Source organism: Gracilinanus agilis, chromosome 5 (genome assembly GCF_016433145.1).
Source record: "Gracilinanus agilis isolate LMUSP501 chromosome 5, AgileGrace, whole genome shotgun sequence".
NCBI classification, from domain to species: Eukaryota; Metazoa; Chordata; class Mammalia; order Didelphimorphia; family Didelphidae; genus Gracilinanus; species Gracilinanus agilis.
Window position 1 is genome coordinate 171439604 of NC_058134.1, and position 23162 is coordinate 171462765.

General features: G+C 37.9%; 1 protein-coding gene across 1 annotated transcript in view; it reads right to left on the reverse strand.

Moving 5' to 3' along the window:
* CAMK1D (calcium/calmodulin dependent protein kinase ID) overlaps window positions 1–23162 on the reverse strand; it is a 484315-nt gene that overhangs the window by 72467 nt on the left and 388686 nt on the right. Inside the window, exons 4-5 of the mRNA XM_044677707.1 lie at window positions 10068–10206; window positions 6253–6379 (exon numbers count right to left, since the gene is read on the reverse strand). Of these exons, the coding sequence (XP_044533642.1) occupies window positions 6253–6379; window positions 10068–10206 (266 nt within the window). The remainder of the gene's footprint in view (window positions 1–6252; window positions 6380–10067; window positions 10207–23162) is intronic.

The following is a 23162-nucleotide window of genomic DNA, read 5'->3' on the forward strand; positions in this document are numbered from 1 at the left end:
CTTTATACTCCATTATACACATTATATCCCATTATATACTTTATGCTCCATTATGTACTTATACTTTATTCTCCATTATATACTTTTAAATCCAGTGATTATTTATTCCACAAACAAGACAATCCATTTTTCTCAGCTCTGAGTATTTTCTTTGTCTGTCACTCTATTTCTCTCTCCTAGTTTCTCTGATTTCTTTCAAGTTCAACGAAAATCTTACTTTCCAAATGAACCCTTTCCCAACTCCCGTTAATTCTAGTTTCTTCCCTCTGTTAATTATTTCTTATCTTGTCTATGGCTTGTTTCTAAATATGTCAGGATGTTGTCTCTCCCATTACAGAGTAAGCACATGTTGAGTCAGGGATTGTCTTTTGTCTCTTTGTATCCTCATTGCTTAATGCAGTGCTGGGCACGTAGCAGATGCTTAATGAATGCTTACTGACCATTGGCCAAAACTGACTTATTTCAAATATTGTCTACTTTAATAGGACCCCACAGATGACATTTGTTGCATCAATTCTGGCTACTTCATACAAATAAATTTAAAAAAACAGGATTCAAACTTACAAAGTTCCCAATATCTTCTAAACAAAAACAAAACATGGGTATGGACATACAGCTACATAATATGCTCTCCCCCCTTGTTATTTCTTTAATATTGTATATCTTGTTCAAATTTAAATGATATTTTGCTATTTGATTAACTGACTCTTTGTCCAAAAAATCATTTAAATATAATTTTTTTCATTTAAAAACAACTACCATAATGTTAAAAAATTAGTAGGAAGGCCATAAAATTATGTGTTACCTTGGGTGGACAAAGACAATCATTTTCATGCCATGTTTAGATTTACTCTTGACTCTTAAGAAAATGTACCTGATGAAAACATACTCAGAAACTCAAGAGACTCAAATGGGATCTGTGCTCAATATGGATATTCACTCCATTGATGCATCCTTTGTGACTCTTGTCCATTTCTTCTCATAAAAGAACCATAGGAGATCTTTCAATCTTCCTTGATTTTTCTTGAGATTACAAGACTAACTATGGGGCACTTGGGTTGAATACTTTGTTTTTGCTACGTGAACAATCATCTTCTTTTTCCATCATCCATTTCCCTCATGGTAGCTTTACCTTTCTTTTTTAAAGTTCCCTGTTTGGTATATGTAGCAGCCTGTTATTAAGCTCACCATTGACCTCTTCATTCACCTCTAACATTAGTTTTCAGTTCTTCTTAGTTTTTCAGAGCCTACTGCATTCTATTTCACACAGCCATAAAAATAATATTGAATGACTACTGGTATTAAAAAATATGGACCATTGTTTCTGAGAGAAGTTCAGGGACATTAAAAGAACTTTACAATTTCCTGAAGGCAATCTAGTTTGCTCTCCTGTTTCTTTTAAATTCTGAGACCCACTCATCAATTTGTACAGCCTGTCTCAGATATATACATACTCTTAATAATAATATATATATATACACACACACATATATAATATGTATATACCACAGCGTAATAAATTTCATGATATATACATGTGTATGTATAAACACCTACTGATAGACAATCTATAAACTATTTAACTTCAAGTCATAATTTCAACAATAGACATTCTTAATCTACTTGGTTTTTCCTTTCTGTATAATTAGGCCAAACTCTTAGAGACTATTCATCTCTTCCGGGAAGTTTGGCAGTGTTTCAGGACTTGATACAACTAACATGATGTTATCCTCAACCAAGAGCATCTGAAGCGCCTCACTGTCTAGGTTATTTGTCTTCAACTTGGACTCTGTTTTGGATCTCTTTTAGCATGAGGCGAAATACCTTTAACCAGTATTTGTTTTCCTCTTTTATGCCTTGTCTAGTTTTTATTGTCTCAGAGTCAGTGAGCAAGATTCTCTTTATTGTTAAATGTGTCAAGGAATCACAAATGATTTTGATGTATGGTTGGAAGAAGTCTTATTTGAAGAGGATCTTTAAGACAACATTTTCCTCTACTTAATAAAGTACTAAAAATAATAGACAGGAAATAAACACTGTAGTCAATTATATAATGATAGAGTTTGCATGTAGATTATTCTTACAAAACTTCATAAAATGAGAAAAAATGCATATAGGTTAGTAGTTATTTCTTGGTTACTTTTTTTGTGTTAATGAAATCCAAGATTCTTTTCATGCTATCCTTTATATTCTTCCCATCCTTTATACTTCTTGTTGATTGACTCCTTAATCCTCTCACAATTGCTACATTCAGCATAAACCTCTTCTATGAACTCTTGGTTGCTTTTACTTTTTGTCTCCTTAAGTGCCAGATCTGTGCTGTCTATAATATGTTAGGAATTGTAATATCCCCCTTCAAGAGTACTGACTCAACTGGTCTTCTCTGTAAAAATGGCTTGTTATAAAAATCTTTGCAGATCTTTTCCATATTCCTTCTGCTTGTTTTCCTCTTTTTTTAAATCCTCAAATACTCCATTGATGATTGCTTACTCGGTCTTCTAAGCTTTTTAAAATTAGTTTTCCTCTCCATTGCTTCTCTACTTTATGAGATAATACTGTTTACAAGTTGTCATCAATCTTCTCTGTAAAATGTTATGAGTTTATATTCTAAATTCATGTTCTCCTTTATTATTATCTCTCTCTGCTTGGTTAAGTAAGCTAAGTGTTCATTGACCAAGGTATTCATATTTATTGGTCTTCTTGCTATAATAATTTATATTAAGTAAATTTCTAAATGAAATTATTATAAGCAGTGTTGATGTTTTTTCCTATACCCATTACCTGTGGGGGTAATAATAGACTGACTTCCCATGGTAATTGTGAAGATCAAAAACAATAACTGTAGAGCACTTAACAAAGTGTCTGGCACATAGTTAAGTACTATATAAATGTTGTTGTTCAGTTGTTTCCAATGTTTGTTTCTTCATGACCCTGTTTGAGGTTTTCTTGGCAAAAAACATGGGCATGATTTGCCATTTCTTTCTCCAGCTCATTTTACATATGAGAAACTAGGCAAACAGGGTTAAGTGACTTTCCCAGGGTGACACAGCCACTAAGTGTCTGAGATTACATTTGAACTCAGGTCTTCCTAACTCTAGGCCTGGTGCTCTCTCCCCCAGCTGCCCTCATGTAAATGTTAGCTATTAGAAGTAAATGAAAGTTTACCTTAATTGTCACCTTCTGGTTCTGAAGCATGGGAGAGTAAACTCTTCCCCCCAAATTTTCAAGGGGGTAAATCCTTCTTTCCTCTATATATGACTCCTTCTCAATACCAGGCTTAGATGAGCCTGTATCAATGGAACATTGACCAACGATCCAGATATCATTGTGATTTCTGGCCAGTCTAGTCTCCTTAGGAGCTTCCTCTGCTTTTGGCATTTCCTGCTATATATCCTCATGGTGGTAGAGGTACTGGTGGGAAATTGTGTGGGTATGCAGTCTGGGGAAGTGATTCTGACTTAATAAGAGCATCCTGGTAAATATTAGTTCATTATTTCAAAGTTGTGTTTTCCTTCTTAGGTGAGGGGGAAATTTCTCATCCTTATATGTTTTCCACCTGCTTGTGGTATGGCTTAATGACACAGGAATGAAAGATCCTGCGGTGCCATATCTCCATGACACCATAGCACCACCTCTCAATCCCTCTAACCAGAGTTCAGCATAAATCCATGTACCTTCTAAATGTTCAGTAAATGTACATTAGACTTATTTATTATATAGAGTTCATATAATTATTCATATTTCTCTTTGGCCTCCCTGTGTCTCCCTAAGAAAAATAAGTTCAGCCTTCTAGCTCCCTCTGCTATTTCCAAAGCACTAAGAACAGCAGCAGAATCCAAACACTGTTCCTCACACTCCAGTGGCACTGGAAAGTAGACAGAGCAGTAAGAAAACAATACAGTTTGACTAGAAGCTTAGAAACCCAGAAAAGTCCACATTCAGGCTCTTAGCCCCTCTAGTTCTTTAGCTAAGATAGAGGGAACCAAAAACTTATTTTGAAATAAATATTCTCAAGCATGAAAAAAAAGGCCTAAGACAGTGCTACATATAATCACAGGTATTCTTTGTCAGCACCATTTCAATCAAATTATAAGGGGGAAGACTGAATGGATGTGTAATACTAGCAGATTCAGTCTGGACTGGACCAAGTATCATAGCTTTACTGAAAAAAGAAACCCTAGACCATCAGAGTGGCTGGACAACATGACTTAAGAGAGTTTTCATTTTCTAACTGCTTTGATTCAGTGTGGGTAGAATAGGGACTTCTTACCCCTTTTAGGAGATCTCAGAATTAGATAACATTGATTTTATTTTCTTCTTGCCTACTGATTTGGACTGACACTCTCTCTCTCTCTCTCTCTCTCTCTCTCTCTCTCTCTCTCTCTCGCTCTCTCTCTCTCTCGCTCTTGCTCTCGCTCTCCCTCCCTCTCTCTCTTTCTCCTTCTCTGCACCCCCTTCCCCCACCAAAATCCTTCTGATATGGCCCAGCTCTTTTTCTACTTCCATCATCTTAATGTTCCAGGTAAAAATATTTAGAGAAGTAGAATGAGTAGACATTATTACCTGGCTTACAAATGATCAGTCAACAATAACCTTTATAAAATGATTACTAGGGTTATTCCTCACCTGCTATTGAATACATACAGTTTAGGGGGAAAGGTCCCCCTTAAGGGGGAGAGTAACTGGCTATGCAATAGATACACAGGCAAATTGCATCATCTTAGCTTTGCCACCTAACCCCCTTCTGTTTTTCCTGCCTTTTTTATCTTTTCTCTCTATTCAGTCTTTTCCTTTATGGAACTCTATTTCCTTTTCTTCTCTTTTCATATATCTGTTAAGTTGCAGCAACATTAAAAAAAAAAAAGAATGATTGGATAAGACATTTGAAATGCCCCTAAGGGAAACATCAACAACAAAGTGGTTGTGTGTCTGACACAGCATCAGACTATTATATAAGGGCCTGAAGAACTGTTGTAGAGTGGGAAAGGCATGGGATTTGGAATCTGAAAAGTTGTGAGTGAATCTTAGGTCTGCTACTTATAAGTCACAATCTTTTGGCGTTTCATTTCCTTGACTATAAAACAAAGAATTGTACTGGATGATCTCTAAGGTCTCTTTCTGCTCTAAAATCTATACAACTGGAATTGTTGATCATGAATAAAATATAGTGCTTTACGTTCAGAGGCCTTGGGTTAAAATCTCAGCTCTGGCACTTACTACCCTCCCTTCACCTTGCCAGGGCTCATCTGAAACACGAGGGCATTGAGCTTGATGGCTTGTAAAGTCCCTTTTATCTCTAAATCTATGGTCCTATGAAGTTTCCCAAAGTGCTCTACACATCTGACTTGATCACAGAATATTAGAACAAGAATAGTTTTTAGAGATTATTTGATTGAATGCTCTCCTTTTTCAAATGGAGAAACTAAGGCATGGGGAAGGGAAATGAAGTGTCCAAAATCACATGACCAGCTAAAGGGTAGGATGAATTGAGAAACCACATCTCCTGCCTACTTGTTTGCTGTGCCCTCTTCTATCCTACTTTGCCCCTTACAGCAAATGGACATCAAATGCAAACTCATGTCAAGTCGATGGCATTTATGCCTGCTATGCACTTATGGGTCACGTTTAATTATTGTGCATGGGAGACAATAAATGGTGGAGATAAAAAGAAAGGCAAAAAGCAGTCCTTGCCCTCAAGGAGCTTGTAGTCTGCTAGAGGGGACAACGTGCAAACAGCTATTTACAGACAAAATGTGTGCAAGATAAATTGGAGATTGTCTCAGAGGGAAGTCACTAGCATTGAGGGAGACCAAGAAAGGCTTCTGGGAAAAAAAGTGAAATGTTAGCTGGAAGTTAAAGGAAACCGAAAACGAGGCCTATGAGGAGTCAGAAGGAAGTAAAGAAGGAGCAGGGAATAGCCAGCAGAAATGCCCAGAGTTAGGAAATGGAATGTTTTACATGAGGAACAGGAAGGAAGCCAGTATCACTGCATCACAGAGGAGAGTAACATTTTAAGAGACCAGAAAGCTAGGAAGCAGTGAGGTTAAGAAGGATTTTAAAAGTCAAAAATAGATTTTACATTTGATCCCAAAAGGAATAGGGAGTAACTGGCAACACCCCCAAAACTATAGTCTTTTTATTCTGTCTGTGAGGCCAAGATGGTCATGAATTCACTTTATATCCTTAAAGGGAATCATGGAGTCCCCAAATGCACATACACACTAAGAATAATCCGCCCATGAGTGTACTTACCTACATATCCTGGAGTGCCACATGCTGTAGACATGACATCTCCTTTACCTTCCATTTTGGACAACCCAAAGTCACTGATCATGATTTTGGACTCCTCATCCTGGCTGTAGTACAAAAGGTTTTCAGGCTAAGGTGGGGAGAGAGGCAGAAAAACAAATATAAAGATCTTATAAATCTGGGTGAAGTCTGAGAGAAGATGAATGTCTAATGCTTGAGGCCAAACATGGGAGGGAACCTCTCATTCAAAACAATTTAAGATTTAACAAAGCCATTAAATTATAACATGCATAATATGCTTGAAAACTGGATCTTTCTTGGGGTTAGCCTGAAGGCTTCCTAGAATTACTAATTTTCTTTTTTTTAAATAGGTACAGCAATATAGATGGGAGACTGTTAATTCAATTCCTCTGCTAGCTGAAGAAGAATTATTATGCAATAAGACCATTCTTGTTATAGATTTGCTTTTTAAGTAGCAACCATGATGATGATCAGGAGAAGGAAGCATAATTAATTATGTCACATGATTCTATTTTCTCTTTCTACCCTCAAGTGTCTTTTTAAACAATCTTATTTTCATCTTAGAATCCATATAATGTATTGGTTCTAAGGCAGAAAAGCAATAAGAGCTAAGCAGTTGGGGTTAAGTGACTTGCCCTGGGTCACACAGCTAGGAAGTATCTGAGGCCAGATTTGAATCGAGGACCTTCTGTTTCTAGGCCTGGCACTCAAACCATTGAGCTACCTAGGTGCCACCTCCATGAAATGTCTGTTCTACTTCTGGAACTGCCACTGAGATAGATGGGAAAGTCACATTTATTAAGAGGTATAAGTAAGTGACTCTCATGCACTGAGAAGGAATGAAAGAGAATGCATTTATTAAATGTTTACTGGGTGCAAAGCCCTGTATTAAATGCTAGGGAAAGATGAAAAAAAAGAACTCACTGCTCCCAAAGAGATTATATTTTAATAGGGGAAGACAACACATGTAAGAGAGTTGAGCTACATGGCAAATTCATACATTTTTGCTGCATTCCATTAATTTTTTCTCCCTTAGAATGTAAGCTTCTCATGAGTAGGAATCTATTCATTCTTTGTATGAGTAGTACTAGCACAATGACTGGCATATGGTAGACAGTCAATAAATATTTTTTCTATTAATTGATGATGTTAGTATTAAAATTCACTTAATAAATGATTAATTATGCTGGGCTAGATTAAGTTCTCTTTACTTTCATGATTTCCTACCAACTTCCAAAAGGGTACCAATGTTTTCCCCACTTATTGCTTTTTCTTAAATAAAAATTTATCAGATTCCAGGAAAGAATAAAACTATTCTGTATAAGGTGCACATAATTGTCTGAGAGAGAAAGAGAATGTTATACTAGAAAAAATATCATAGTGGAGTGAGAGCCAGGTCTAGAGACAGGAGGTCCTGTGTTCAAATGTAGCCTCAGATACTTCCTAGTTAGATGACCCTGGGCAAGTCACTTAACCCCCGCTGCCTAGCCCTTACTGTTCTGCCTTGAAACCAATACGCAATATTGATTCTAAGATGGGAGGTAAGGGCTTAACAGAGAAAGAAAAAAATCAGGGGTTCAGTGGAAAAGAAATACTACCCTTCTCTTTACTTTCCTAGTAAAATAGGATGTCCAGTATCCTAAGGTACTTCTTGCAGTGTCTGAGGCTTTTGTTTGCTTTGAATGAATAAACACCACTGGCCAGTTTCATTTTATGAATATTCTCCTAACCCAGATTCACAGATTCACAGAGAAATCCATGGTGGGAAATGATGAGTACTTGCTTTCCTTGTTCCTGTGTATTTTAAAATGGGAGGATTTCTTCTCCCCAACAACTTATTAGGACACAAAAACTATGTAAAAAGGCATTAAAAAAAAAGGTAGGGGGAGAAATCCCTAGTTAGCTCTTCTGGGTGATTATAATCTTTGTAATTTGGGATTGGGAAGTTAAGTAGATTGGTTTATTTCTCTTAGAAGTTTATGAAAATATCATAATCCAATCTTATCCTCCTTCACAGAGGCCTTTTTTTTTTTTTGAGATTACAAAGGGACGCTAAAATGGCAGTGTTCTACTTTTGGCAACTACATGCTGTGAGTTTGATGGTCTAAAAGCTTCCATTCAATCCAATCCAAACTGGAAACACTTCCCCATAAAGACAATGTGGGAGTGAAATACAATATAGATCCCATACAGCCAATGTTTCTATCTGTCTTTCTAAGAGGAAATAAATGTTACCCACCATGATACGGCCTATAATTCTCCTTAGAAATTATTTTAAATGAGTACCAATAATCAGCCCACTCGCTCTACTCCTACATGGCTACTAACTTGGCTCTTAAAAGCTGCCTGCTGTGTTTGGAAAACACAATCTGATGGTGGGAAACACTTCCTAGGTGTGCGCCAATGGATGGGCTTATTTAGCTCAGTGAAGGATTTTAGAAACCCTCCAAGGTGTGATAATCCTTCTCAAATCCTAAGAAACCTAGCAAGAACTCATGCTGTAACCCCAGCTCCCCAAAGCTCCCCAAAGTGCATATTGCCACAGCCAGTAAGGGAAGGGCCATGGGAAGATAGTGAGAGAGAGGGGAGAGAGACAGACAGACAGACACACACCCACACACACACAGAATGTACATTACTCTATAGCTCTGAAAAACTACAGACTACCACAATTTCCTGCCTTTGAATCAACCCCAGGGTACCTCTTAAAATGCTATTTTGTCAGCTATATAAAATCTGTTCCTGGGTAAATTACTTAACCTCCCTGGGACCCATTGTTTCCATCTGTAGAATGAGATAGTTGGACTGGACTTCTAAAGTTGCTTCCAGCTCTGAAACTATGATGCTATGATCTTACATTAATGAGAGAGAGAGAGAGTGTGGCTTAACGGACAGAGAGCCAACCTTGACGCTGGCTCTTTACTCTGGGCTAATCATTAAGTCTCTCACAGTGTCCCCAGATAATTCTCAGATACCAGTTATAGAAGGAATGCTGACCTGCACTGCTAGAGGAGCTTCCATACTGGGAGCTCCATATATTAATGAAATCATAAGCCTGACAAATAAACAAATAGGAAGCAAATAAAAATGAGTTAGTATCCAGTCCATTAGATTGTAAGATATTCTTAGTGCTATTTGTCGTTGCTGTTTAGTCCTGCCCAACTCTTTATGATCCAATGGACCATAGCATACTAATGGTGCCCATAGGATTTTCTTGGCAAAGCAACTAGAGTGGTCTGCCATTTTCTTCTCCCATGGATTAAGATATAAGATGAAATGACTTGCCCAGGGTTACACATCTAGTAAGTATCTGAGACAAATTTGAATTCCGGTCTTCCCAACTCATCTAGTTGCCCAGCACATAAGTAAATGCTTAATAAATGCTAGTTGGTTGAATTTACCTGTCTGTAAAAATATACAACTATGTGAGTATGGTGCAGATATGCCATATGAATAGGATAATCATTATTTTTTTTAATGTGTCAGAGATGCTTTATTTGTGTTGTAGAACCAATACTGTTCAATACGATCTTAAAATGATCATCCTGGTTCATTTGGGAACTTTTTAAAATCATTTATTAATTGAATAGGATAATTATTAAGGATTGTGACATTTTACTACTTACCCAATTAGGAGAAATGGGAATTGCATCCCAACAAACAGCAAAGAATTATAACATAACTTTCATTCACTCCACTGCTACATTAAATGTCCAATTCCTCTACTGAGAACAATTTCCTTTTACAACATATTGTACTGCAAAATGGATGGGATGTTCCAGGAAAGATGGCCTTACCTTGAGGTCCCTATGTACGATACCCATCCTGTGGAGATAGTAGACGGCATCCAAAACCTGGCGGATTAGCGTACTGGCATCTTTTTCGGTGTAAAATCCTTTCTCCACTATTCGATCAAAAAGCTCTCCGCCAGATACACTGGAAAATACCACAGAGCAAAAAAGTCTGCATGAGAATTCCTGCTGATTTTTGCTGGGAGGGGGGAAAACCATAGATATAAGATCTAAATAGCATTTCCAAAGTGCATCTGGCTTTTTTTCAGATCATTCTCCTATTGTGTATGAGCTTTTATAGGTCAGTGTTTCTGGAACACAGGGCGTGGATTTCCAAAGGTGAAGTAAAAGGAGTGAAAATGAAATAAGTTCCAGTCTTAGTTATCATCTTGCCTTTTCTGCCACCTTGTTTGGCACTGTACATGCATGTACATGCAAAATTATGATCAATACAATGACCCCTCACGATTTTGGAGGATTGGTGATGAAACATGCTATCCCTTACTGAGAGAGGGTGGATTCTGGAGGCAAGACAAGATACACACACACACACACACACACACACACGTATAAATAGCCATTGGTGATATTTATTTTACTCAACTGCATATATATTAAAGTAATCTGTTTTTCTTTACTTTTTTTTATTTAAAGAAAAAGGTAAGGGATGCTACAGATGAGGAGTTGTATACTACTTCAGAGGAGGTCACTGTTGTTAGTTTTACTTAACTGTCCTTTTAAAAATCTTTTTTCATTTTTTACAAGAGACTTCTCACAAGTCAGCATATACATATAGAAATGTAACAATACCAAACTCTACCTGGGCCTGGGGGATTAAAATTTTACCCATCTTTAGTGTCTGGCTCAGGCACCAATTCCTTCATATACTGAGCCTTTCACTTTTACTCTCCTTATTTTCTTGAGCTTCCATAATCCTTTGTACCACTGGTAGGATCTCAAGTATGAGAGGTATATGTGTTAACTATGGACTTAAATACTTAATGGTTTTGGACATAAGAAGAAGAGAGAGAAAGGCTCATTGAATAATATTGGTTAGAGAGTATCTAAACATGACTTTTGCATACTAGGAATTGAGGGAATTGTAAAATCTAGAGTAGAAAGCAAATGATAACCATGGACTATTTCTTGAGGAGATTTTCTTGGTAAAAGCAAAAACAATGCCATTTTTTTCAAACAGCTTAGTCATCTTGGACAAAGATAAAAAGATGGAACACATTCATATTATTATTTTTTCAAAATTCACACTTTCTATGAAACAAAATGAAAGAGATTTCTGTGAGTTATTGAGGCCCTAAAATTGCCTATAAATAACTTCAACTATCCTAAGAGATAAAATAAAAGATTTTCCTTAGGAGTAACACAGACAGAAAAACAAATGAATGGAATGCATTTTCTGCAAGTCATGGCAATTAATGGGTAATAAATAACACATTTAAACCTCATTTTGCAAAAACTAATAAAGAAAGAAAGAAATTATTACTGCCATAAAAATATCCATAGGCTGGAGACTTTTCCATTATCTAATCACTAGGTAGTTCAGCATATAGTCATGCTAAGCAATATTCTGAGTGGGTAATAAGATGAAATCTCTTTCCATAGAAGCTGGGAAAATGGGTAGGAGGCATGTTAATGTTGGAATGGAAATGAAAAGTAATATAAAAAAGTAAAAAGAAACTGAGAAAAGACCCAAAGCAACCATCTTTACTACTACAAACACTTGGGATATTCTAGACATCCATCTTCTAAAACAGGAATTCTTAACCAGGAGTTGTAGACTCCCCAAAAGGCCTATGGATAGACTTAAGGGGGATTTTGTGAACTTGGATTGGAAAAAAATTACAATTTTATTTTCATCAACCTCTGACTGAAAGTTAGTTTTTTCTTCAATTATCTTTAAAAAAAATCATCAGTCCTAGAAGGCATCCATAGGTTCCACCAGATTGTAGAGGGAGGTCCATGACACCAAAGATGTCAAGGACCCCTATTCTAAAATAAGGGTTAGTTATCTTTAACATTAGGCACTAAGGTTTTGGGACTTCTCATCTCCTTTAGTCCTGACAAAAGCAGGCTAGTGTCTAGATGTTTCCAGCACTCCAGATTGCACTGAAATAGGATACCATATGAAGCAACTGTTGGCCAAGTGGAGAGCTGCTTTAGTTTTCAGCTTTCAGTTTACTTGCCTCAGGTCTCCCTCCCTCATTTTGGGAGGGATACCTCTGTCTACCCCACTGGTATTTCTCTACTCTGGGTTCCCAGCATCCTCATGCTGTTTGCTTGACTGCTCTGCCAATTGACTAGTATTTTGCTGAGTATTCAGTTGTGTCTGACTCTCTGCTCTTTAGTAAAGATACTGGACTGGTTTGCAATTTCCTTCTTGAGTGGATTAAGGCAAACACAGATTAAATGACTTGCCCAGGGTCACCCATCTAGCAAGCATCTGAAACTTAATTTGAATTTAGGTCTTTTTGACACCAAGTCCAGCAGTCTATCCACCAAGTGCCTAGCTGCTTCCAACTACTATTTATTAAGTGCCTTTTTGTGCCAGGCTCTGTGCTAAGCCCTGAGGATTAAAAGAAAAGCAAATACCAAAGATACCAAAAAAATATTAAAAAAAAACAAATATAAAACTGGTCCTTCTTTCCAGAAGTTCATAGTCTAATGTTGGAGACAACATGGAAACTATTATGTACAGGCTAGATAAATTGGTTGTCTCAGAGGGAAGGTTCTGAGGACTAGAAATAAAGGAGGACTAGAAAAGGCTTCTGCTCAGGTCCTTGCCCATTGAGCCACCCATGTTCTTCCTCTTATTGGCCTCATGCCAGACTCCACACTTTTCCCAGTACCCATCCCTACACTCAGTTATGTGACTTTCCCAAGGTCACACAAAGAATGGGTAATGAAACCAAAATTCCAGTCATTTGACTCCAAACTTGACATTCTTCCTACTATTCTCTGATACTGTAGCTATCCTGAGGAGAGAGGATATAGGAGCTAATGAAGAATGGGGGGGAAAGGGCAAAGAGATAGGGAGTGGGGGAGGAGAGGAAAATTCTTCTATTCTTGAAATCACTGTGGAATTGGGTATCAATTACAAAGTGCAAAGGAACAAGGTTGTTTTGAATCATTCTAACCTTTCCCAGTACATTGGATTGCTTTCATTTATAGATTTACTTTCTATTTACTGTCCATTATAAGGGGTAACATACAATATGTATCCTATTATGTGCAATATAATATACAATAACCATATGTTTTCATTCTAAATTGTGTCTTGGCACTTTCAGCCAGAAGGCACAGAAATTTGGGGTTATTTTTAGTATAACTCAATATTAGTCTACGTAATTATAGAAAACTTGGGATACATGCACATGTGATTCAATTAACCAGAGAGTTTTCTTCTTTTTTAAAAAAATTATTAATTTTTAACAATAAAAAATTGAGTTCCAAGTTCTCTCTCCAGTCCCTCCCCAACTCATTGAGAAGGCAAAAAGTATATTAAATTATATATGTGAAATCATGCAAAACACATTTCTACATTAGCCATATTCCCCACCTCAAAAAAAAGCAAGAAAAATAATGAAAGTGAAAAACTATATTGTTCAATCTGCACTCAGAGTTGTGATTCTCTCTCTTGAGGTAGATAGCATTTTTCATCATGACTGTACTGATCAGTCTAGCCAAGTCCTTCATTGCTGATCATCATTACAATATTGTTGTTACTCTGAATGATGATCTGAACCAGGGAATTTTTTAATGAAACTGTTGTATCATTTTCCCTTTCCAGGTCATTGGGCATGATGAAACCCTTAGACAGGTTTTCTTCTCTTGTTCTTTTTTAACAGACAAAAATGTTATTAAAAATCTTTTGTTAAAAGTTTTGATATAGCATGAAAAGGCCAACATGTTGAATTTTCATGAAGTTATATAGTCTATGGGTTGTTGGATCCCTAAAATGTTTTAAAATTTATTTCCTTGTTACATTAAATTTTGCAGATATTTCTCTCTTTTCATCCTCTCCTTGCTCTAGAAAAGGCATCATTTGAGCCCCTCAAAATATATAAATAAAACCGTTTTGTTTGTTTCTATTTGTCAGTTCTTTCTCTGGAGATGGATATGCACAACTTATTCTTCAAACAATATTTCTGTTGTTATAAATCAGTAATGAAAACCAAGGTCCCAAATCTCTCTGTCTCTCTTTTCCACACACACCCCCTCCCCAGCATATATAAGGGTGTCTATGGGCATATATACACAGTGTATAAAAGATCAGCCTTGAAGTTACGAAGACATGGGTTCAAGAGTTGCATCTGACATATGCTAATTTGACAAATCACTTTGATTTTCCTAGGATCCAGATATTTCTCCATGTAATACAGGGATAAATTGTTGATCTGCCTAAATGGAGGAACCTTTTTATATCAAGCATTTCTTACTATGATGAATTCATAGGTCCAAACATCCCATCCCCACCCCCAATTTCCACAGCATATATATTTAGACTCTCTCCCCAAATCATATTCTATCTTCTTTCCTTTCTCTTAGACCTTTCCAGAAAGCCCTAAGAATGCCCAGGAATGAAAGTATCTACCTTCCACATGAACCAAGTTCAACAGAATGGCTTTCCTGAATAAAGCTGGTTTTTATGCAAAGCTGTCTCACCCATTTGCTTAAGCTTTTATTCATGAGCAGGTTTATTCTATTAGGCTTTGACTTAGGGCACTCATATTCCTCCCAGAGTTCTCTTTCTCAATGCCAGAGAACTTAAGGCTTGGTTTTATGTAACCCACGTACTTAGAGTTTTTCCTCTTCTCCAAATCCCACTTTAATAATTTTTAAGAGATTAAAAAATAGAGTTTCATGATGTCTTCCAAGTTTCAATCAGTTTGTAATTGAAAATTACATTGAAATTTTATTAAGGAATACAAACATGCCTTTTCCTTGATCATTCTATTAAGTGAGGATTTCTTCAGTCTGAAACCTATTTTTTCAATCCCCCAAAAGAAGAGTAATGGCACCCTTGTCCTTTCTGCTTTGGCAAAATTCTTATATGGGTATTGTGTGCTGCTTTAGAAAAATTACTGACAAGATGGATTGATTCCAGACAAGGGTCATTGGGATAATAGAGGGCGACTCAAAACCATATTGAAACCAAACCTTCAGTTGAGGAACTAAGAAGGTGGCTCTGGAGGAGAGGGCATAAAGCTAGTTTTAAGTACTGTTTATAAAATGTTTTTTTACGTAGGATGTAAAAAGGAGATTAAATTTGTTTTACTTGACCACAGAGGATAGAAGTAGAGGCAGTGGATCTAGAGTCAGGAAAACCTGAATTCAAAATCTAGCTTCAGACACTTGTTATCTAATCATTTCAGTTGTGTCATATTCTTCATAACCCCTTTTGAGGTTTTCTTGGCAGAGGTATTGGAGTATTTGTCATTTTCTTCTATAGTTCACTTTACAAAAGAAGAAACTGAAGCAAACAAGGTTAAGTGACTTGCCCAGAGTTACACAGCTAATAAGTCTGAGGCCAGATTTGAACTTGGGAAGATGAGTCTTCCAGATGCCAGGCCTGGCACTAAATATACTTTGCCACCAAGCTGCCCATTGAGTTAGCTAAAGCTGTTCAAAAGTGGAATGGACTGCTTCAGGAGATAGTGGTTCTCTCCCATTTGAAGTAAAAGTCCTTCCTGATCTCCTTTAATGCTAATTCCACTCCCCACCCCCCCCCACCCCCACCCCCGCTATTTCAGTTAAACTGTATACATCTTGTATGTATGCTGTTGATTGCATGTGGAATAATAGACTAAAAAATTAAATCTTTTTATTAGGAAATATTCATCCAAGAGTTTTAAGCAGAGGTGAAACATGATCCCATATGTGACAATGAAACACTAATCTGGTAACAGTGTGGAGGATGGACTGAATTGGGAACAAAGTAGAGGTAGCTAGAATTGTTGGGTGGCCATTTTCTTAGTACAGTCAACTATCCTAAGGTTTTGTTGTTCAGTCATTTTCACAGGCATCTGATTTTTCATGATCTCATTTAGGGTTTTCTTGACAGCTCATTTGACAGAAGAGGAAACTGAGGGAAACAAGGTTAAGTGACTTACCAAGGGTTACATAGCTAATAAGTGTTTGAGGTCAGATCTGAAGTCAGAAAGTTGAGTCTTCCTGATTCCAGGTCTGGCACTATCTAGCTGCTCATCCTAGGGCAGAAGAGTGTGAAAGAATGGAAGTTAGATGTCAAGGAGGTTATAGATAAATAATTGACTATACCTTATAACTGATTGGATATGAGTGAATAAGAGAGAGGAAAAATTAAAGATAACCACCAAGGATCTGAACACATATCAACAAAAATAAAAATAACTCCTTTTGGTGGAAAGAAAGTGTATGACAGATGTGGTTTCCTACACATGTTGTTCAAGACAGTTGTGTTGATAAACTTTGCTTAATTGCTTTTCTTTGTTATAACAATAAAAGGCCTTGGGGAGATAGAGGTGGGATATAACCCCAATGAATCCACTAAATCTTTTTTTAAAAACCTAAAATAGTGATATTTTGATGAGGAACACATTTCGAGAAAGGGATAGTAAGTTGAGTTTTGAACAAGATGACTCTAAAGAGCTCTTGGGATCATCCTCAAAACAGAGATAGTAGAGAATATAATATCCCTCCTAATAGAGGAAGGATACTTTCTCTCTCCCCCCATAAAGCCTACCTAAATTTGCCTCTTTGCTACTTTTCAGCTATGGCCCTCTGGCTCTTCTGCTTTCTGGGATCGGGAGAACAAATCAAATTCCTATCCCACATATGTGAGAGCCCTTCAAATACTTGAAGACAGAAATTGTATCCTCATATTTCCTCCCCATTCTCTTCTCTAGGTTAAACAGCCCCAGTTCCTTCAACCAATCTGGTTGCTTTACTATAGATAGGCTTCAGTTTAAGTCTTTCTTAAAATGAGAACAATACAAAATACTTCAGATTAGATCTGACAATGATCATGAATGAGGGAACCATTGCCTCCCTATTTCTGGAAGCTATCCATACACCTCTAATTCATATTGAACTTTAAGTTCACTAATCTTCCACCCCAATTTTTCTTCTCCTCCTCTTCCTCCTCCTCCTCCTTCCTTACCTTCTGTCTTAGAACCAAGAACAGTAAGAACTAGACAGTGGGGCTGAAGTGACTTGCTGAGGGTCACACATGTGGGAAGTGTCTGAGGTTAGACTTGAACCCAGGACTTCCTTTCTCCAGGCTTAGCTCTCTCTACACTAATTCCTTCCATAAGGTAATTAAAAAAAATAAACCCTTACCCTTTGTCTTGGAATCAAGACTAAGTATTGGTTCTAAGACAAAAGAGAGGTAATGGCTAGGCAGCTGGGAATAAGTGACTTGCCCAGGATTATACAGCTAGGAAGTGTCTGAAGCCAGAGACTAGATGTGAACTTCATGCCTGGCTCTCTGTCCATTGATGGGGGGCTAGCTTCCCCCAATTTTTTTTCTGAATGACTGCTATCTAATGACTTCCCTGTCTTACACTTGTGAAGCTGAATTTTTTGTATCTAAGATTAAGATTTTACATTAGTCCCTATTGAATTTCATCTTATGTGATTCAGTCCAAATGCTTTAGACTAGCAGTGGTGAACCTTTTAGAGACCGTGTGCCCAAACTGCATCTTCAAGCTGCCTATGAGTTCCATTGCATTATCCCAGACAGCAGAGGGAGGAAATGCTCATTTGGTCTGGGCAGAGGGGCAGGGCATATGAACATTGTCCTCAGGCACAGTGGAGGGGGAGAACAGAGCAGCCCCCCTCTGGCACACCAACACAGCTCTAGCCCGTCAAAGTCCATTTGGATTCTGATTCTGACATCTAGTGCATTAGATGTCCCTCTGAACTTGGTGTTATCTGCACATTTGATGAGCAAGCAATCATTTATACAAGTAAATAATTACCATTAAGAAATACAGGCTGAATAAGTGTCAAAAATGCTTAGCATAATCAAGATTAAGTAGACTTAATCGATTTAAGAGAACAAAGTGTTCTTAAGCATTCTAAAAGAAATCTATTTACATAATGATGATTTAGATTCTAATTACAACTCATTCTTATGTGTTCATTAAAGTAGGTCTCTGATGGGCATTCTGCCTTGCCACAACTTGTTAGTTTAGTTCAGAACCTGCCAAGAAGTAAAACAATATTTTCTTCTGTGTATCTTCTTCCCTAATTCATAGCACCACAGAATTGAAGAGTTAGACTGTACCCAGATGGCTCATCATTCTTTTCTAAGAAAGTCATCCCTTCAACATCCCCAAGAAATGGTCCTCCAGTTTTCACTTGAAACTTAGAGCAAGGAGGCGCCCACTGCATCTGAGGCTGTCCATTCCATTTTTGGATAGCTCTAATTGTGAAGAAATTCTTTGCTTCATCAATTTCATCCTATTCATTCAGTAAGCACTTATTAGGTGTCTACAGAAATTCAAGGTACCATTGAAGATTTTGTTCATAGCCTTGTTAAAATTCAGCTAAATTGTATGTAGTGCATGCTCCTATTCCACCAGGCAAGTAGCACTGTCAAAATGGGAGACGCTGTTCACTGCTTCCTAAAATAAGGATGCTTGCTAGCAGGAAGCAATATTGCTAGGAGGAAGTATGTGAATATGATCTTCCTCAAAGCCCTTGATATGGATTTCGGTGGTAGTCTCTAAGTTTGGAGAAATAAATAGATAGCAATTTAAGAGACTTGCTTCATAAACAAAACATTGGGACTGTGTGAGTGCCAGTTCAAACCTTATAATGTCTCCTCAGTGCTTTCTTGTGTTTATCCTGATTTTCTTGAGTTTGGTCCAAACCACCTAGCTCTCTCTGATATATTGAGAATAGCTGATGAATTCCTATTGAGGCTATAATCAGGTACATGTTGGTCTGTTCCCTGTGTGCCTTAGGCTCAAATTGAAACACAGTTCTTGGGGATGGGCCTCAGGAAAACTCTCTCCATCCTTGCACTATGTAATGTGTGATAGGTATAAGGAGAAATGAGACCCAGTTATGCCACTGCATAGTGTGAGAGCTCTAGCCAAAAGACAGAAAAGATCAGAGGTGAGGGAGCAGGCAAGCCTGGATATCCCCCAAATCCCAGCAACTACTAAGGTGATTTTAGATTATATGACCATACGTCTAATCTTTAGAATGCTGGAGAGTACTCTGCTGTGGGCAGACTAAATCTAAAGTACTGAGACTAGTTCTAGGAGGACATAGCTTAATAGAAAAACAATAGCATGAATGAATATTCAAAGGACTGTCATGGAAAAGAGGGTCATGTAACTCTAGAAGGTAGAACTAAGACCAATAAATGGAAATCTGAGAGAGACAGATTTTGGCTCAGTAAAAGGAAAATTGTCCAAATAATTAGAACGGTTGAACAATGAAATAGATTCTATCATGTAGTGGTGAGTTCCACATCACTGGAAGAATACAAACAGAGACTAAATGACCATCCATTTGAGCAACAGTACAAAAAGTATCTGGCATGTAGTAGGCATTTAATAAATATTTTATGATTTGTTGATGTTAAAGTAGAAAGTTGACCAAGTAAATTCTAATGTCCTTTCCAGCATTATTATTCAAAGCTTAAGGGAACAGCCTGCAGCAGCTCAGAAATATGGGGGAGCATATTAAGGATCTTAAGCCCTCTGGGGGGGAAACATACATGTAAACACCTTGAAGTGAAATTATTAACATTTTCTCAAGTCTAAGAAATCAATAAAATAATAAATCAAGCATCAATTTCTAGCATTTGCCAATTGCCAATGTATAAATGCTCACTCTGATAATTTAACGATCAGCTCTTGTGAGCCAATAGAAGCTGGCCCGAGCACACAGCCCCATGTTCTAAATGGATAATCCAGGGAACTGTGTTAGATGGGCAGTGTAACCAACTCCATAGGTGGGAGACTATTCAGCCTGCCCAAATCAACCTCTTTGGCTAACAACCTAACTTACCTAAAAAGTCCAGATAATAGAGGTCCTCCATTATCCAGATAAAGTATTGTGTTTTTTACTTCTGAGCTGGCTAATTAGTTTACATGATGTGGAGGAGCTGACATGGGACAGCAATCAGATGAAAAGAAGTTCTTCATGTAAGACCCTGGATCAAAGCTATAGCATAGCCCTGGAGAGACAGGGCAGACACTCATGTCAGGAATGCATTAGAGTCAGGTCTGCCAAAAGGGACGAGGATGGACTAGACTCTGAAGGCTTCTTTCTGACTTGGGATTTTGTGACCACTGTGATGAGTATGGAACTTTGGGGATGGGCATTAAGGCAACTAGCTGTTGCCATGGATAGAACACTAGGACCTGGAATCAGCAAGATATGAGTTTAAATCCCATCTCCGACACTTCATCAGCTGTGTGACCCTGAACAAATGCTTAGTCTCTGTTTACCTCAGTTCTCTCATCTGTAAAGTGGGGATAATAATAATATCTACATGCCACCTGAGAGGAAAAGATGAAATAGGCCAGTGATTCCCAAAGTGGGCGCCACCGCCCCCTGGTGGGTGCTGCAGTAATCCAGGGAGGTGGTGATGGCCACAGGTGCATTTGGGGGCGGTTGAATAACTGTAAGGGGGCAGTGATAGTATGTGACAGGAGGCACTCAGTAATATTTTCTCTGGAAAGGGGGTGGTAGGCCAAAAAAGTTTGGGAACCACTGAAATAGGCCATCTGTGTAAAGTGCTTTGTAAACATTAAAGCCCTATCTAAATGCTAGGTATGGTTATAATTTGGACAGCTAGGTGGCACAGTGGATAGAATGCTGGAACTGAAGTCAGGAAGACACACCACATCTTTCTGAGTTCAAATCTGGCTTCAAACATTTACTATCTCAGTAACTTTGAGCAAGTCATTTAACCAAAGGCAAATAGCCTCAGTTTAACTTAAGTGTAGTAGTTTACACTTAACTGAGGCAAACAGTCTCAGTTTCCACATCTGTAAAATGAGTTGGAGAAGGAAATGGCAAACCACTCCAGTATCATTGCCAGAGATGAGTACAAAACCCCCAAATGGGATCACAGAGTTGGACATAACTGAAAACAACTGAACAACCACATGATTATAATTAGCTTTTATCATTATTATCAAGTGGGAAGGAGAAAGATCAGGGAGAAATGGGGATTTCAAAAAATCCCAACACCAGAGTCCACTTATTTCTTCGATTAAATATGATTGCCTCCTCTGCTGGAAAGCCTATGGGCACAAGCATAAAATTTTACTGATTAAATTATTTAAAGCAACTGATAATGCAGCCTTTTGGAAAGCAATTCAAGAGTTGAGAGATTCTTGAAGCACAAGAATGACCTGTGTAGGTTGCCTCCCTTAGGGGCTTCAGGTGCTACTAATTATCTGAAATGCCTTCAAAAAACAGTCCTACTGCCTTGCTTCTAATTCTTGAGTAATTCCATGATTTTGTTTTCTCAATGTTTGGTTGGTTACTCTTTTGACAAATGTCAAAAGAGACAAATTGTCTGAGAAAAAAAAACCCAATGAATTCCCACCAAGGAAACACAAGCTGTTTTTCAGACAGGTTATGTTACAGCAAAACTGACCAATATACCCATTTGTCTTGGCTCGTCTGTTATCAGTTATTCAGTACTCCCTGAAAGCATCTCTACTTGATGGCACAACTGGAATGGCCCCAACATGGAAATACAACAGCTCTGGTGGCTACCAAAGTAAAAGCATTGAAGAGAAAATAGCTGGCCACAGAACACAGGCACAAAAATGCTATAAGCAGGTTGGGTAATGAAACCCTGCCAAGCTTGATATGGGAGTAAAAAAAAAAAGGATTGTTCTTACTCTGCTAAAGATAATATATTTAGGGCTGGAGAGCAACTTAGGGGTTATGTAGGCTCATTTAACAAATAAGGAAACTGAGGCTTAGAGAATATGTGACTTGTCCAAGGCCACAATAAAGTGGCAGAGCAGGATTTGAACCCAGGCCTTCTCTCTCCAAATCTAGAACTCTTTCTACTGTATCACTACAGAAAAATCCTTGGACATAAAAAAAAAAAGAATACAAGAAAAACCACCTTTAAAAATTTCTACATTGTTATGCACTTTTACTTTTCAAAGCTCTTTCACACACATAATATTTCTTTCTCTCTTAATTCTTATAAAGTCCTGTGAGATAGGAAATGAACTTGTAATTGGTTCCATTTTATAATGTTAATAGCAGCCAGCATTTATTTAATACCTACTATGTACAAAGTACTATGCTAAGTGTTTTATAATATTTCACTCAATCCTCAAAACAATCCTGGGAGGTAGATGCTATTATTCCCATTTTTCAGCTGAAACTGACTCCGACAAGGATTAAGTGATTTGTCTATAGGTTCACATAACTAGTAAATGTCTGAGGCCACATTTGAACTCAGAACTCCCCGACTCCCACCGCAGTGGTCTATCTACTGTGCTATGTAGCTGGAAAACATAAGGTTTGGAATGGTTGTTGACATGGCCGCATAGATAATGACTGTGTCTGTGCTTTTTGACACTTACTTTTGTGTTCTTTTCCTCTATAAAATATGGGTATGGGTGAGGTAGGAGGAGGTGGACATACAGGGCACAAGGTGGAGTTATAATTAAAGGGAAAGAGGGAAGAAGGACCTAGAAGCATAAAGACAAAATGGGTTGAAAATCTCAGTTTCTTTAATGGAAGGATGAGATCCTCTGCACAGAGTGACCAGCAGAAAGCTCTGCAGAAGCCTTGGTGGCTGGCATCTTGCCCCAAGACCTCTGCAGCTCAAAAGGGCAGCTGCCAGAGCTCATTGCAGACTTAAGCTGCTCCCTCTCACTGACAGCACTGCAGAAAACAAAGGCTATCTGCATTATTACTCACTTATTCAGCTCTGCTGAACAGTTCTTCAAAATGCCTACAGGAGAATTTCAATCAAAATCAGCTTATCCTTTTTTCCCCCACCTCTAGCAACTAGTGCCTACTGCCAGGGCTTTGGAAGCAGAAGGGCCAACTTCTTTGGGGTGGGGTTATGAAGAGGTGGGGGGAGAGAGAGAGAGAGAGAGA